At 37.9% G+C, this 14,327-nt stretch overlaps 2 protein-coding genes across 2 annotated transcripts; one reads left to right on the top strand and one right to left on the bottom strand.

The window, feature by feature from the left end:
* Nucleotides 1–399: 399 nt before the first annotated feature.
* On the bottom strand, nt 400–4,935 carry polr1e (RNA polymerase I subunit E). Its single transcript, XM_057332176.1, has 12 exons — nt 4,840–4,935; nt 4,427–4,530; nt 4,269–4,345; nt 4,109–4,194; nt 3,903–3,958; nt 3,362–3,506; nt 1,936–2,046; nt 1,748–1,844; nt 1,523–1,653; nt 1,333–1,414; nt 1,114–1,245; nt 400–673 (listed from the first exon to the last, which is right to left on the bottom strand). The coding sequence occupies exons 1-12, from the start codon at nt 4,928–4,930 to the stop codon at nt 508–510; spliced, it is 1,278 nt and encodes a 425-aa protein (XP_057188159.1). The 5' UTR covers nt 4,931–4,935; the 3' UTR covers nt 400–507.
* Nucleotides 4,936–5,184: 249 nt separating this feature from the next.
* Nucleotides 5,185–14,126, top strand: tmem192 (transmembrane protein 192). The gene is made up of 6 exons (XM_057332846.1): nt 5,185–5,335; nt 5,728–5,877; nt 6,593–6,854; nt 7,500–7,637; nt 13,178–13,280; nt 13,375–14,126. Exons 1-6 carry the CDS (start codon nt 5,306–5,308, stop codon nt 13,496–13,498), a joined length of 807 nt encoding a protein of 268 aa, XP_057188829.1. The 5' UTR covers nt 5,185–5,305; the 3' UTR covers nt 13,499–14,126.
* Nucleotides 14,127–14,327: the final 201 nt, after the last annotated feature.

The following is a 14,327-nucleotide window of genomic DNA, read 5'->3' as shown; positions in this document are numbered from 1 at the left end:
TGTATATTAATTGTATTAAATTACATTAAAACTACTCAGCATTTATTTATTATTTGTGGAGGTTTATGTTGTTGCCGCTGAAACCGTAATGTAGTAAACTGTAATGTAGTAAATAAACTGTATTCTATATTATTTTGTAACATTAAATTTTGATCAATTATAGTATAGTTTAAAATATACTATAGTAATGTTCAAAAACCCTATAGTATCTAGAAATTTAACTTTAGTTTCTTATGTTAAATACAGTATTTTTTCATGTGGGAGTGCACATAATTCACATGGAACCTTTACAAATCATATACTGTATATATATATATAGACAAGTTACCAAGACAAAGTAATTCATCCAATTAGAAATCAACACAGGACCAGGATTGAATGCAAACAAATCAAACGAAGGGCAGTCCAAAATACATTTTAATTTAAACTTCTTGACAACATTCAAAGTTAGCATCACAAAAACTGCAGAATTAAAATGCAGTGAAATACGCAACAACTCCAAACGGTTCATCTCATCTTTTTGCGTTTCCTGCTTTCGATGTTTCGCACATAGCGGACCAGTGGAACAACCAGAGAGGCAATCCTGTGGTCATCCTGCGTTCCCGTCTCTCCTGTACTGCAAGATGGTTGACGGGACATTGTCAGCCCCATGCCTTTGGCCAACTCCAACATCCTGTACATAAGCATTACACCGTTCAAGAAATATGTCACCCAGAAATTAAAATTCCTCATTTACTCACGGGCTATTAGAATCAGAATCAGAAAGAGCTTTATTGCCAAGTATGTTTGCACATACAAGGAATTTGTTTTTTGGTGACAGGAGCATCCAGAACACAGAAACAGCAACAACAGTATACAGAGACCATAACACAATAGAATACAGTACACAATGATTTAAATAAGGGCCTATGGGTATAACAAATTAAGAAATACAATACAATAAACATAAGATAAAGATACAGAGAGTAAAGCTATGTACTGTATGTATGTAAATATGTACAAGTAAAAAACAACCAAACAACACTGAACTTGGTTGGTTCTGGGAAAGAGGAATAAACCACTTAACCACACATAACAGTAAATATAGCTGTAAGATATTAATGTATGACTGACCTGGCGTCACTGATGCCCAGGTCTCTGTGTAGGAGTGTAAGGTCCGCTGTCTGGTCACCCATGTGAAGCAGTAAAGCCAAACAGTAAGAAGCCAGTTTCATACGCATGGACGTTGACACAGTGTTCTTCAAGCTACCACGACAGACAAAAATTGCACTTACTATCCAACATTAACAGAAAATGAGGTAAATTTCAAGGACATGTCTGCTACACACGCACCTGCCATTATAGAAACTCTCCACTGTAAAATTCTTCAGCACTTTGTTGATGATGATTTGAGGACACCCTTCCTCAACACCAACTTGAAGGGATAAAAGAAAAAAGATATTGAGAGAAATCGCAAAATCCAGAGTGGTTGTATAAAATACTTGTTCCATAAAAACAATTCAGATACGAAATAAACACTTACATTTACGGTTGAGGTATCTCTGATGTGACACTTTAATGAGGAAAGACAGATACCAGGTGCACCGGGACAATCTTTCACGAGCTTTTTCGTCTTTGGGCAGGAACTCAAGTTGACTAAGAACAGTCTGCGGACTACAGAACACAAACGTGAAGAAATAAATCCAGCAGTTACAAAAGTTCATCTGGAAACATGAATATAAACTTGAAGTATTCAAGATCTCCTTACCTGCCCTCATCTTTCATCTTCTTCAGATCTTCAGGGGTCAGCTCTGCCATCTTCACACCAACATCCTTCAGGGCCTCAAGCTCAAATGGAGACAACACTTAAATGGAGTTAAGAATCTTGACACAAACACAGTTTTTGTTTGACACATGAGTGGTCCAACGAATAAGTATAAAGAACAAAAAGGATACGCTTGTCAAAGGGGTAAACATTTTCTGGTTTGTCTGCTTCAGGGTTGCACGAAGGGAGGATGTTTGCTATATCTGTCTGAGCCTCTTTTTCAGCTACAGCATTCTGCAGAGCTGAGAGACAGAAAATAAAAGAGAAAACACCAAAAGACAATGAAATGAGTTCTTTCCAAGAGATTGAAATATCAGTTTTACAGATCAATCTGTGCAGAAAGTAGTAGGGATACAACAATACAGCTCACCCACGGTTCAATACAAACCTCGGTTTTCTCCCACGGTTTTCGGTTCGGTTCTGATGGCTTCGGCACATTAAAGTGTTTTTTTATTGTTTTATGCTTATGGGACAGGAACATTAAAAACAAATCTATTTTACTGAAATTCTCTTTTACTTTATTTTACTTGACTTATTTTATTACCTTTAAGCAAAAATCAACTTGTACAAATTCCTGGTGTATTGAATAAATGTAAAGATTTACACTGGCAGCTCACAGCAGTTTTTGGTCTGTTCATCAACATGCCAGTATCCAGAACGTGCTGCTTTCGTATGCAGTGTAAAAATACATTCTTGATGTGCCAAATTTGGACATTATCGCTTTAGTACAACGAGCATACAATAAAGCCAGCCCGCGTCTGTTCGTCAGCATTATACTCAGCACATTGCTTCTCATGTTGCAGGCAGTCTCGCTTCACCGCCCGACCACCACTCGCTATTAGATATTACTCATGGGGATGCGTTTATCTATCTCAGCATACAGACAAACATGGACAGAGCCAGTTCACAGTGTAATTAAGCGCACAGAAAAATTTAAACGCAAAACCGCAATTCACTTACACGTATTGAACCATGGAGGTCGTACCGAACGGTTCAATATTATATTGAGTATTGTGGCATCCCTAGAAAGTAGTTGACAAGGGTTTGTGAATTAATTCACCAAAAAGGTTCCGATTTTTGTAATTTGAAACATTATTTTTTTGTAAAATTCATTTTGAAACATTAATTTTGTATTAAAGGTCCAATGTAAGCACTACGGCAACTGACACAGGACAAATATGTCGGCACGTTTTTGCTTCTTTACGAATGAGATAAAATATTTACGAAACGCGCTCTGTAGAGCAGTTTGTCCGTTTAGGGCTACTGTAGAAACAACATGGCGGATTCCATGCAAGGGGACCCACGGTGTATGTAGATAAAAAATAGCTCATTCTAAGGTAATAAAAACATAATGCTTCATTATATGAGGTCTTTATACACCTCGGAAGACACAGTTATGTATACTATGTTGTATTTCTGACAATAGATCCTCCAAAAAATTACACACTGGACCTTTAAGCAATTGTTCTTCTTTTATAGTCATTGTTAATACAATTCTGTCCAATGCAGATAGGCTTATTAAAACCATCATATTAGAATTCCAACACCGACAGTTACCTTCCACTCCTTTCTCATTTATGATGGTGTTGGCGGCAAAAGCCACAGCCTGCTGCAGTGTGTCATTGCCCACCTCATTGAGTCTTCTGGAGGTGAGCGCACGCTTCTGTTTAGTTGTCCCGAACGCTTCAATGAGAGCATCCACCTGACACACAGAGAATACACAACAACCACAAGTCAATCAAACATCCACCATTGGTTAGCCATTAATGATCACTATGATCCATTCCAAGCATAAGAAATCTTCACAGAGTGGCATAATGCTAGAGCGTTTCCTCCGACTAGCCGGGTTTTATTTGCAAGTTGTGTTGCGGGAGATCCAGAGGGAATTGGTACACGTGGGCATGTCTCCTAGCAGGGGAAAGTTTACAGCTGCAGTGTTTTAACTCCCACGCTGAGATAATAGCCCTGATAATTCTCCCAAAACATTTAATTAGTCGGATATCATCTCTCTGTTGATGGGGTGCACTGTGATGTCCTCGGCAGTGAGAAATACTGGCTTTGTATTACATTTATTACAAATTGTCAATCCTTTACTCACCTTTTCTCTGAATGTCTCCGCTTGTGTTGTGTTTTCATTGGCGGCATCTGCTTCACCTAAAAAGAGACTAAATCTAATCTAAACTCAATGATTTTTTCTTTTATTGTCATTAAAAAATAAGCTACAAGGAACAATATCTTTTAAATTACAACATCCTTGGTGATCATAAAAAGTTTACAGAGAACTCAATTATATAGTGTATTTACCTTGTATAACAGGTTGCATAGTGAACAGCTGGGCATTGTGAACTTTCATTTGCATGGTGCTCTTGTCAAGGACTCCCACAAAATACCTGATGACAACAAATACTATCAGTTTAAGGCCAATTATTGTTTATTTATTCATGTAAACATATGAGGCTCTTACCTGCACATGTTATTACATTGTAATGACGCAGAACCAAAGTTGCTTCCAACATATGCAAGTCTGTCTGATTCTGCGACCTTGAAACACAAAATTATAGTTAGATTTATTTCAATGAAACCATAAAACAAGCGCTATTACAAATGCAAACGCGGCTTTACCACAATCCGTTTGTTTCTCTTTCTAGGGTTGACGCCATCTGTATGTTTAAAGAGTTTGATGTTGAGTTCCTCAGCATTGTTCACGTATCCATTCGAGAATTTAACTGTAAAGGCAGGAATGTGACTTAAAACAGAAAAATAACTGGTGACATCGCCGTTGCCGGTGTAAAACTATTTCTGACTTTCATGTTATTTGATTAAGCAAACATGAAACTGCTTTGAAACGAAGTGTTAGGTCAAAGCATGACAAAATAAACATGACTGACGTTAATGTTTGAACGCGAGGCTACATTCACGTTGATGCATATAGACATTTTAAAATCAATAAATGCGAATGGGTCAACGAAAGACTTTTTACTCTTAAAGAGTTATACTGTTGCATTTTTGCGAGGTTTCTAATATTGAGAAGTTACCGAGAAAAGCATCTTGTCCTGTTCCCTCACATGGCTGCCAGGTCGCCGCCATCTTTTTTTTGGTCGGCCAACAGTCACACACGAAGCTCATCCAACAGCGACACCCAACGGTAAAAAACCTGCAAGGACTTTTATTGTGATATTTATCTAAAGAACTCATCGAAGAAATAAACTCGCACGGAAGTAAAAATACGAATTCTGCGTTTTATACGTCTGAACTGCTGTAACAAATCAATTAATCATTTATATTATGACCAACCCATGTCTTCAATTTACGGACACCATTTTTCGTAAAAATGTATATTTGTGAGCAGGACACTGAATTTGCATACGTGAATTAATATTCATGAGTCAAGCAGCCATCGTCACAGTCAATAATCCGGAAGCTCATTTTAGAAATGTTTCGTCGGCGCGTTCTGGTTAAATGTGAATTATTTGTCTTCGTTTGTGATGGTCAGGCAGTGTGATGGAGTCTGAACGCACAACGGCATATGGCGTGCGTATAAAAGCCTTTTTCTTTCATTGTTTACCTTACATGTAAGGCATTGTAAGAAAACAGCTGTATCGAAGATGCGTTGTTTTCATTCTTAAATGTTTTAATATGACAAGCTATTGGTAACAGTAGAGTAACCTTTCTTATCAATGGACCTCTTTCTAATGAGGCACCAATCACTATACGTTTTTACTAATGGCACTATTTTCTAGGTCGTTTAGCTAGTGGTCGGAGCCTTCTACAAAGTTTGCGTTGAATTGAGACTCCTCAATGAGAGTCGTTAATACGCTTTATGAATTAGTACTTTGAAATGAAATGCATGACATCAAAGTAAATGCTGTGATTGTTACATGGCACCTAATCTGTGTATGTGTTTGTCTTGTGTGTGCACGCAGATCTCAAATGTAGATTTTACACAAAGTACTGACGATGACCCTCTGATCGACGGGCCGTTGCTTTCCCAAGATGCACTTGAGTCCGCGATTAAGAGAGAGTTTCAGAAGTTACCCACTCATTGGGCAGTGGGGGTGCTTTCATTTCTAAACGTGAGTTAAAAGCAAACCCTTGTTTTCCTCACGCACCGTTTTAATGTGTCTGACACAGATGTCACACGTACAGTGACAGCTCATAGTGACCACAGCTGTCAGCCTCTCCAGAGGAGAGTGATTGGTAGCCCATGAGTCATGTGCTTTTCTAAAGCCATACAATAGAAAAGCAAAGACGACTGACATTTATCTTATATACTGAACACTCTCTGAAACGTTGACATGCCACATATTTGAACTGGTGCAGCAGTACACAAAGACAGTGGCCTCTGGCTTTGAAACTTTGCACCATAAGCATTGTCACAAAAAAAAGCATATCTGTATGTGGATTGGATTTCAGAGCTTTGCTGTGGGGGATTCACAGTGAATAAGGACTTACATTTCAGTCTTTTTCTCATACAAGGCCATCATAATGCTTCAGTATACTTTATTGTGCATGGCAGCCTTTCGTTGAATAGAAAAAAGCTGCATAAGAATGATTTAAGAATCCTTCTTTTATTTTGTGTAGAGTGAAACACTTGAGATTTTGCACAAACGTCTGTGTGGTGTGATACTGTACAGTTCCCTGATACAGGAAACTAAATATGACAGCAGTTCATAGGAAGCTTCATGTGAGCATTGTGTTAACCACACAAATCGACCATCATTTAACTTACAGTGAAACTAAACGTTCACATAATTCTTTTTCTGTCTTCTTGCTATTTTTGTGTTGCAGGTGGTGTATGTGGCTTTGTGTGTTGTAATCACTGTGTTTTGTTGGATATCTGATGAGCATTCGGCTCAGTGCACTGCAGCGCTGCAGGGGATCGACTCCAAGACTCTGGTGCTGCTGGGAAAAGTTGTATTGTGGCTGCTCGTTTTTATATACTACAGATTCGTCCAACATCATCATAGCGCTGTGAGACGGAGAGGTTACCTGGAATTCTACAGGGTGACCAGAGGAATGAAAAGTCTTCCTTTACTCATTCACTCTGCAGGTAAAATGATTTTTCACTTTATATGAATATTGTCACAGAATTCTTATTTATACATTTCTGTTTTTTCATCCTTCAGATGTGAAATAATGTTTTAATTTATTTATAGTATTTTTTTCTTTTCTTTTCTTTTATGCGGTCAACATCTCATACAAAGTACATACAGTGTGTTGCAAATGACCACTAGATGGCAGCACATAAGCAATCGTTAGTTTAAATATGTATATATATATATATATGTTTTAAAAGTACTACAAACAATTACATAGTTAGAGTTAGGGTTATAGTAAAGTATTGAATTACAATAAGTTTATAGCAACGAATCATAAATCATATTTGTTAATTATCAAACCATCACAAAAGTGAGTATTTACCCCAATATCACATATGGGGCTTTCAATAGCCAATACTGTTATATACAGAGCAGGGTGGCATGTATCCGTTTCCTTCTAAAACTTTGAAAGCTCCATATTTCAATTATTTATTCAATTTAATAACAGTAAAGGAGATTAAAAATAAATATGAATGCTTTAAAAGATTTTATACTATTTCTTTATACAGTCTTTAATACTTTGAAAAGGCTGTTGGAAACCAAACAAGCATTGCTATTGGCTGATAAATCAAAATGTCCATCCTCCTCACACACAGGCAACGCAGCCATGCTGGCTGTCATCGCTCCATCCTCTCTGCTGGATGCAAATGTGAAGAATCTCTCTGTGTATCTCCTACTGACCATCGTCTGTCTGGAGCTTCTGCTGTCTGTTATATGTCTGATGAGATACATAGGTAAAAAAACACATATACACACTTTACATAGATTTAACAATCATGATGTATTTTGAATGATATTTTTGAAAGGAGCATAATAGATAATAAGGTCTAAAAGTCAGAGACCACAAAGAAATGCAGTGATTTTACCTCAAAATACAGTTTCAGATAAAAAAACAACAACAAAGCAAAGTAATATTTAAGATTAAGATGTACGTGAATGTGTTGACCTAATGGATTTTTACAAACGTTCAGATTTCTGTGCTTGCTTGTTGGAATTTTGTAAATAAATACAAGCCTGTAGAGCTCATGCCATCATGCAATCACAGAAGCCCAGATACACCCAAATTCTGAAATTCACGTAGGTTTTAAAGAATATCACTTAAACAAGTGAGTAAAATATTTTATAACGAAGTATTACAATAGCAGGAATGCAAAATACAAGCATCACGACCAGGGGGGTCTCCGACTCTTTGCGACCCCCACTACAAACACACTTTACATCCTTCCCTTTCATACGTGCACACAAAATACATCTCAACAGATGTAGTGTGATTCTTCAATATGTTCCTGCGGGCTGTTTTTGCATTTTTCCACAAAGGACTGTACACACACACACCTCCCCCAGAAGCCAACAAGCATGCATTACAATGCCCAAGCTCCTATCTTAACCCCCTTCAGAAACACAATATGCAGCTGTTGTTCCTCTCAGATCGGCACTCTTAGCTCATCTCCCGGTGCTTTACGTTACCATTTCTTGTGCTCGCCATAATACAATATCAAGCGATTTTCCACCCTCCCGCGGTCAGAGGTGGAAAAAAGAGAGAATGTTTGCGAGAATGCCAACGCGAGACTATTTGGGGGATGAGGTTTGTTATGGTCCCAAGGCTCATCTTTGCCAAAGGCAACCTGAAGCCACCCCACCCTAATACACCATGGCATTGTCTTTACTGTTGACGCACACACACTCTTACACGCATTCTCGTATCAGTGCCTGGATTCCACAGATGATTAGTGAAGTGAAGCTTGACCGCATGTTATCTATCGGGACACACCCTCACTAGGTCACTTCATTCTCAACGAGCCCTATCAGCAGATATCACATCTCATATATCACTCTCTATGAAGTATGCATGTTGTGAGGGGACCGTTTTATCCCCCCCCCTTTAATGTTTGTGTGAGTGTGGGGGAAAACTTATCTTAAAATCTGTTTAGATGTTAAGCTATAACAATCTGCGTGTAGATATAGATCAATATATCAATAAAACCATCAGAAACCTTTTGTGTGTTTGCACGTGTGAGATGTCATAAGTGCAGATTTCCTCAACGAATCGTTTTTAGGTGCCGGTCATCTCCAAATCCACGTTCATTGCGCTAACGAGCGATCTCTGCCCATTTAGTCGCCCCCTATCCATATATCCATCTATCTCTCCTTCTTCCTAAAGGAAGGCGCAGTTAGGTCAGAGTCATGCTTCAGGGTCTTTGAAGTGTCTTCTGTGATGTTGTATCTCTGCCTCTCTCTCTTCATTTGAACATGAATGCAGAGTTCTGTATGGGCCGTATGCCGCCTCCGCACTTCAAAGGAAGTTTAGGGCCCTTCAAAGGGAGGGAGGGAGGTGATTGCAACTTGCATTGTTTTACCGCGATGCACGGATGCGCTCGGCCCCCCCGTCACGTTCAAATGCGATGCCGAAGAATGAACTGTGAAGGGGTGAATAGTGAGCTTATGAGGTGAAGGAACAGAAAGATAAAAAATTGGATAAAGTTGGAGAGATTTGAAGTACACATTTGCGTCAGCTTTATAAAATCCATGAACAGATTGACTGTCCGTTTTTTTAAAAGTATTTTATGAATTATCGACATGTTATGTTTGTCTATAGATTTGTGTACGATGAGGGAAACTTTTTTGAAAATGTCCTCACAAATATGGCAAAACAATTTATAGTAGTTATAAGTTATAGTTTATAGTGCTATCGTATCGATTAATCGCGAAAAGAAATGTTTGTGTTTATATAATATACGTTTGTGTGGCATGTACATTACAATACACAAACATATATATAACATATATACATTTGATATATATGAGTAATATAGATGTATACATAATTCCATAATGTATATTATTGTTAAATATAATTTTATGTAAATATTTGTTATCTATACATATGTATGTGTGTGAATTTATAAATACATATAAATATATATGGCACACACATATATTATATAAACACAAACATTTATTTTGGAATCAATTAATTGGGATCTATAAGTTTATAATTATATTGCTTATAATTGATTTGTGAGGACATTTGAAGAGATTCTCACTTTTGGAAAGCTGCATAATTTGGTCAAATCATGTTTAGCTTCAAATCGATGTTACCAGTTTTGAAAAAGGGGTTACATTACATGGGAGGGTATAATAAATAGTATAATAAAAACTATCTTAGTGTGAAATTGTGATTGTCAGAGGTCCTTATTGAGATGTGTGTGTGTGTGATGATGTGTGTGTGAGTTTGGCTTATTGTGACTGTTTATTTTTATGGTGTATTTTGTGGAGGGAAGCACTACAGTTTAACAGAGATATGAGGAATGTGACACGTATATCAGAATAACTGACCCTCTTTCTCTTTAAAAACATTCTTTAAAGAGTATTCTTGATGTGTGGTGACAAAACCGACAAATTACCCTTAATAACCTTCTGACATTACATACCCAAACTCGCACAAACACAGACAACACAGTATTTGGTCTCAGATAATGTTTTAAGCATTATTTGTTGGTAATGTAGTTGGCACTTGAGAGCGAGAGAAAAGGTGTGCGTTATCTCTAAAGAGAGAATCCCTTCCTGCCCAACTCAATGGCCTGCTGGCCCCCATTTCCTGCAGGTGATTGAATAAAGAGCAGTTTTATCTGATTGGTGTGTTTGTGATGGGTTGGGCAGGTGTTGGTCAGGAACAACGCTGAGGTTTTTGTATGTGCGTTTGCTGTTTTATGTGATTATGTTGTAATTAAATGTATTCAGAGACCCGGAGAGATGTTGTGATATTTTTCAGCCTTTGATATGTAGAGCATTGTAGAGATGGTTAAAAATCTCATGTTTGATCTCGGCTCTTTTTGATATTCGTATTCTTCTCGAACCCGAGGCGTGTATTTTTTTGTGTCAAAAGGTTATTTATTTATACAGCGCTTTTCATAATTTACATGCTGCAGAAAAGCAATACATCTTCCTATCCCAGCTTAAAGAAATAGTTGACCACAAATAAGGGATAGTTGAAATTTTCCAAAATGAATTTCTGACATCATTTACTCACCCTCAAGTTGTTCCAAACCTGTTCAAATTTCTTAGTTTTGCTGAACACAAGAAAACATATTTGGAAGAATGTTTGTAAGCAAACAGTTCTGGGGCACTATTGACTTCCATAGTAGGGAGGAAAAACTACTACCGTAGTTAATGGTACCCCAGTACTGTTTAGTTTTCCACATTCTTCAAAATATCTTCTTTTGTTTTCCACCAAACAATGATTTTTACAGTGTTGAAACAACACTGAGTAAATTGTGACAGAATTTTCATTTTTGGGTGAACTGTCCCTTTAAATAATGTCTTCTGAAGCAAAACAATACATTTGTGAGAGATGATGATTAGTATTTTGATATAGCACAAAACGATGTAAACATACAGAGCTGTTGACAACTTTGCATCTCATAGGTTTTTGGGTGTCATGTGACTACTTGTCATGTTTTATCAAGAGACGCATAAGAACCAACAAGATTTACTGTCCTGCCGCCATTTTAATATAAAATTGTTTGTGTTCAGCTGAAGAGAAGGAGTCATATACAGTACATCTGCAATGACATGAGGATGAGTCTAGTATAAGAGAATTTTCATTTTTGGATGAACTACCTCTTTAAAAACAAGATGGCCACCAAGTTAAATGACTTGTCTTTAGATTTTGCCCTTGTGTTAAATGCACATCAGTGCCAATTCCTTCCTCACTTCCTTCGAGTTGTCTGCCATCCTATTAGCCTTTTTATTTAGTTTTAGTTACGTTTTACTCATCTTGTGAATTCTAGATGAGGTTCTGTTTTCGGAGTTTGCTTTTTGCTTTTCTGTTGCAGTAGAGAAAGAGTGAAGGTTCGATGATTGAGAGACATTAAGGGTGTGAGAAAGGAAATACACCAAGTGTGAAATCGCACAGTTGTCTTGCGTTCTCACACCTACAAAACACGCAACACGCGCCATCCACGCGTTCCTTACTGTGAAGAATATCTGCACTGAAAGTGAAGACTGCTCACACGCTGCATGTGTGTCTTCACACACCTAGCTCACGTTGCAAGATGTCTTTCACCATCAGACACGCATATACACAACAATGCCTGTTAATGTTTCTGTCTAGATTATCTCCACTATCGTTTTTAAATGGTAGATATGAGTGTAATATATTTACAAAACCTCCATTAACATTAAAGTAGGTTTAGTAAGCTTAAACCTGATTGGCTGCCACACTTAGACGAGTAATGCTGGGGCCACACCAAAAGATTTTTTCAAATCCTATAAGAGTTATACGGTGAGAGACCACAAACATGACGAGAAAAAATCCTAGATTTACTCATGTTGAATATTTAAGATTCGCGATCGGGGCGGCTCCGATGTTCTTCCGATCAGGTGCATTCACTCTTAACACACATCACATCACAGGGAAATCTGATAAGATAATCTTTAGAGCCGTTTAAGATCATCGGGACTTTACCGAGGACTGTCGGAAGGGGAGAAATCGGCCCGATTCTCTTTTGGTGTGGCCCCAGCATAAGGGCACTCTGTATTTTGTGCACTGTACTTAGTCTTAGTATTTTCCTCCAATTTACTTGAACTGTTTTTTCCTAGAAACATCCTCATGGAGTCCCATACAATGAATTCACCTAATTTTAAGGTTTTTTTTATCAGTTTACGCTCCAACAAGTTCCAGACCTTACACATTTAGAAAGATGACTATAAAGACAAAACAATAAAAATCATTCAACATTTAAGAGAATACCAGAGTGCACATATACAGAAGTACAATATTGCTGGGATCTCTTACAGAACTGTTTTCCCACCTGTTGAATGATGTAACATTGACAGCCAATCAAAATCCATTAAAATTTAAAGGGGTTGCACATTTAAATGATGAAACTGATGCATGCGAGCTTAGAATAAACATAACATTGCCATCAGTTGGTGTGTACACCTAGTTATCTTTATAGCTGTTGTGCTTGAGGTCAATTTTAGTCTGGCTATCTGAAACTACAACGTGAAGACAAATAGTGGAAATGTTTCTGTTGTCCATACATTTTCATCAATTTTGTTTTATTGAAACAGTAGTTTAAAAATGTACATAGCTTTAAGAGTGTCCTAGTGACTAAAATGCCCCATTTTTGTTTTAATGACATTGTGCACGCGACGTGACACGGATGCAAAAGGAAAAATGCCATAATCAGTCCTGCTTTATAAGAAAAGCCTAATGTGATGAGAAAACTACACGTCTGTTTTTTCAGCAAATTCTCACTTTGTTTTTCAGTGCAAGTGGTGAGGTTTAACAGCAAGAAGCCGCGTCCTGATGTAAATGAAGAGGAGCGATCTCACGGCTGCTCCAATGATGTGCATACAGAGACAGGATTCAGGTAGACCACAGGCCTAGTGTTTTCATAGCCACACACACTTACATTTCTAGACATTTGAAACAGGTGCACGTGTCGTCTGTACTTCATTCCTCAGGGACGGCTCCAGTCTGGAGGAAGTGGTGGAAAAGCAGGCGGACCTGATTGATTATCTCAAACAGCACAACACTCTTCTGAGTAAGCGAATCCTCACCCTCAGCGCCCAGCAGATCCGAGAGTGACGCGTGCAAACAGAAAGGGTGACTCAGGGGTTTTCGCAGATATGACGGGCTCTGAAGTGTTGTTGCGTGCGAGCGTGCGTTTATCTTGACTGGCATCGGCAGCCGTCGCTCACTGATCAGAAGGCTTTTGGTGGGAGACGAACCCCGGTAACCTCTGTAACGGTCGCGCGTTTCCATGACAACAAGTCTGACTATACAATGGACGCAATTAGGAAGTCAAAAAACTCTCCTGAAGAAATGTTCACTAAGGATGCTCATTATAAGCTCTTGGGATAGCAGGATCCTGTTACCCAGCCAAAAGCTTTATCATGTAACTGATGTTTTTCTGTGTGTGGATGTAAAGTAAATTAGGGGGAATCTCAATGACAAAAAGTATCACACCCTAATTTACAGGAATGAGTTTAAGGGAAAAGCAGGGTGCTGCAGTAATATTTTTTGTCAAGTCATTTGTTTCTTGGCTTGGTGGATCAATGCTGCTACTGTGTGTAAAGCTTGATCAAGGGGTGTTTGTGTTTAAGTGATTCTCAGAATGTTATGTGACATACTGACCTTTTAGTTCTTACGTTTGATAACACATGGACCGCTGTCTTTTTATGTAAATTAATACAAATAAATGATTCAAACTTTCTATTCTGGAATAAAGTTTTATTTAAGAATGCGTGCTTCTAGTCGATATTTTGTTTTTAATCTGCTCATTTTCATGGTCGAACCCAAATAATCCATGATTGATTAAATGCCCACATATAGATTGTCAATTAAATTCACGTGCCTTTATGTACATCCACTAATTATTTGGGAATTAATAAGTGTAGTTGTTACTGAATATAGC

The sequence above is a fragment of the Triplophysa rosa genome, linkage group LG4 (genome assembly GCF_024868665.1).
Source record: "Triplophysa rosa linkage group LG4, Trosa_1v2, whole genome shotgun sequence".
NCBI lineage: Eukaryota > Metazoa > Chordata > Actinopteri > Cypriniformes > Nemacheilidae > Triplophysa > Triplophysa rosa.
The sequence above is the reverse complement of the archived record's forward strand: the minus strand, read 5'-3'. Positions and strand labels throughout refer to the sequence as shown.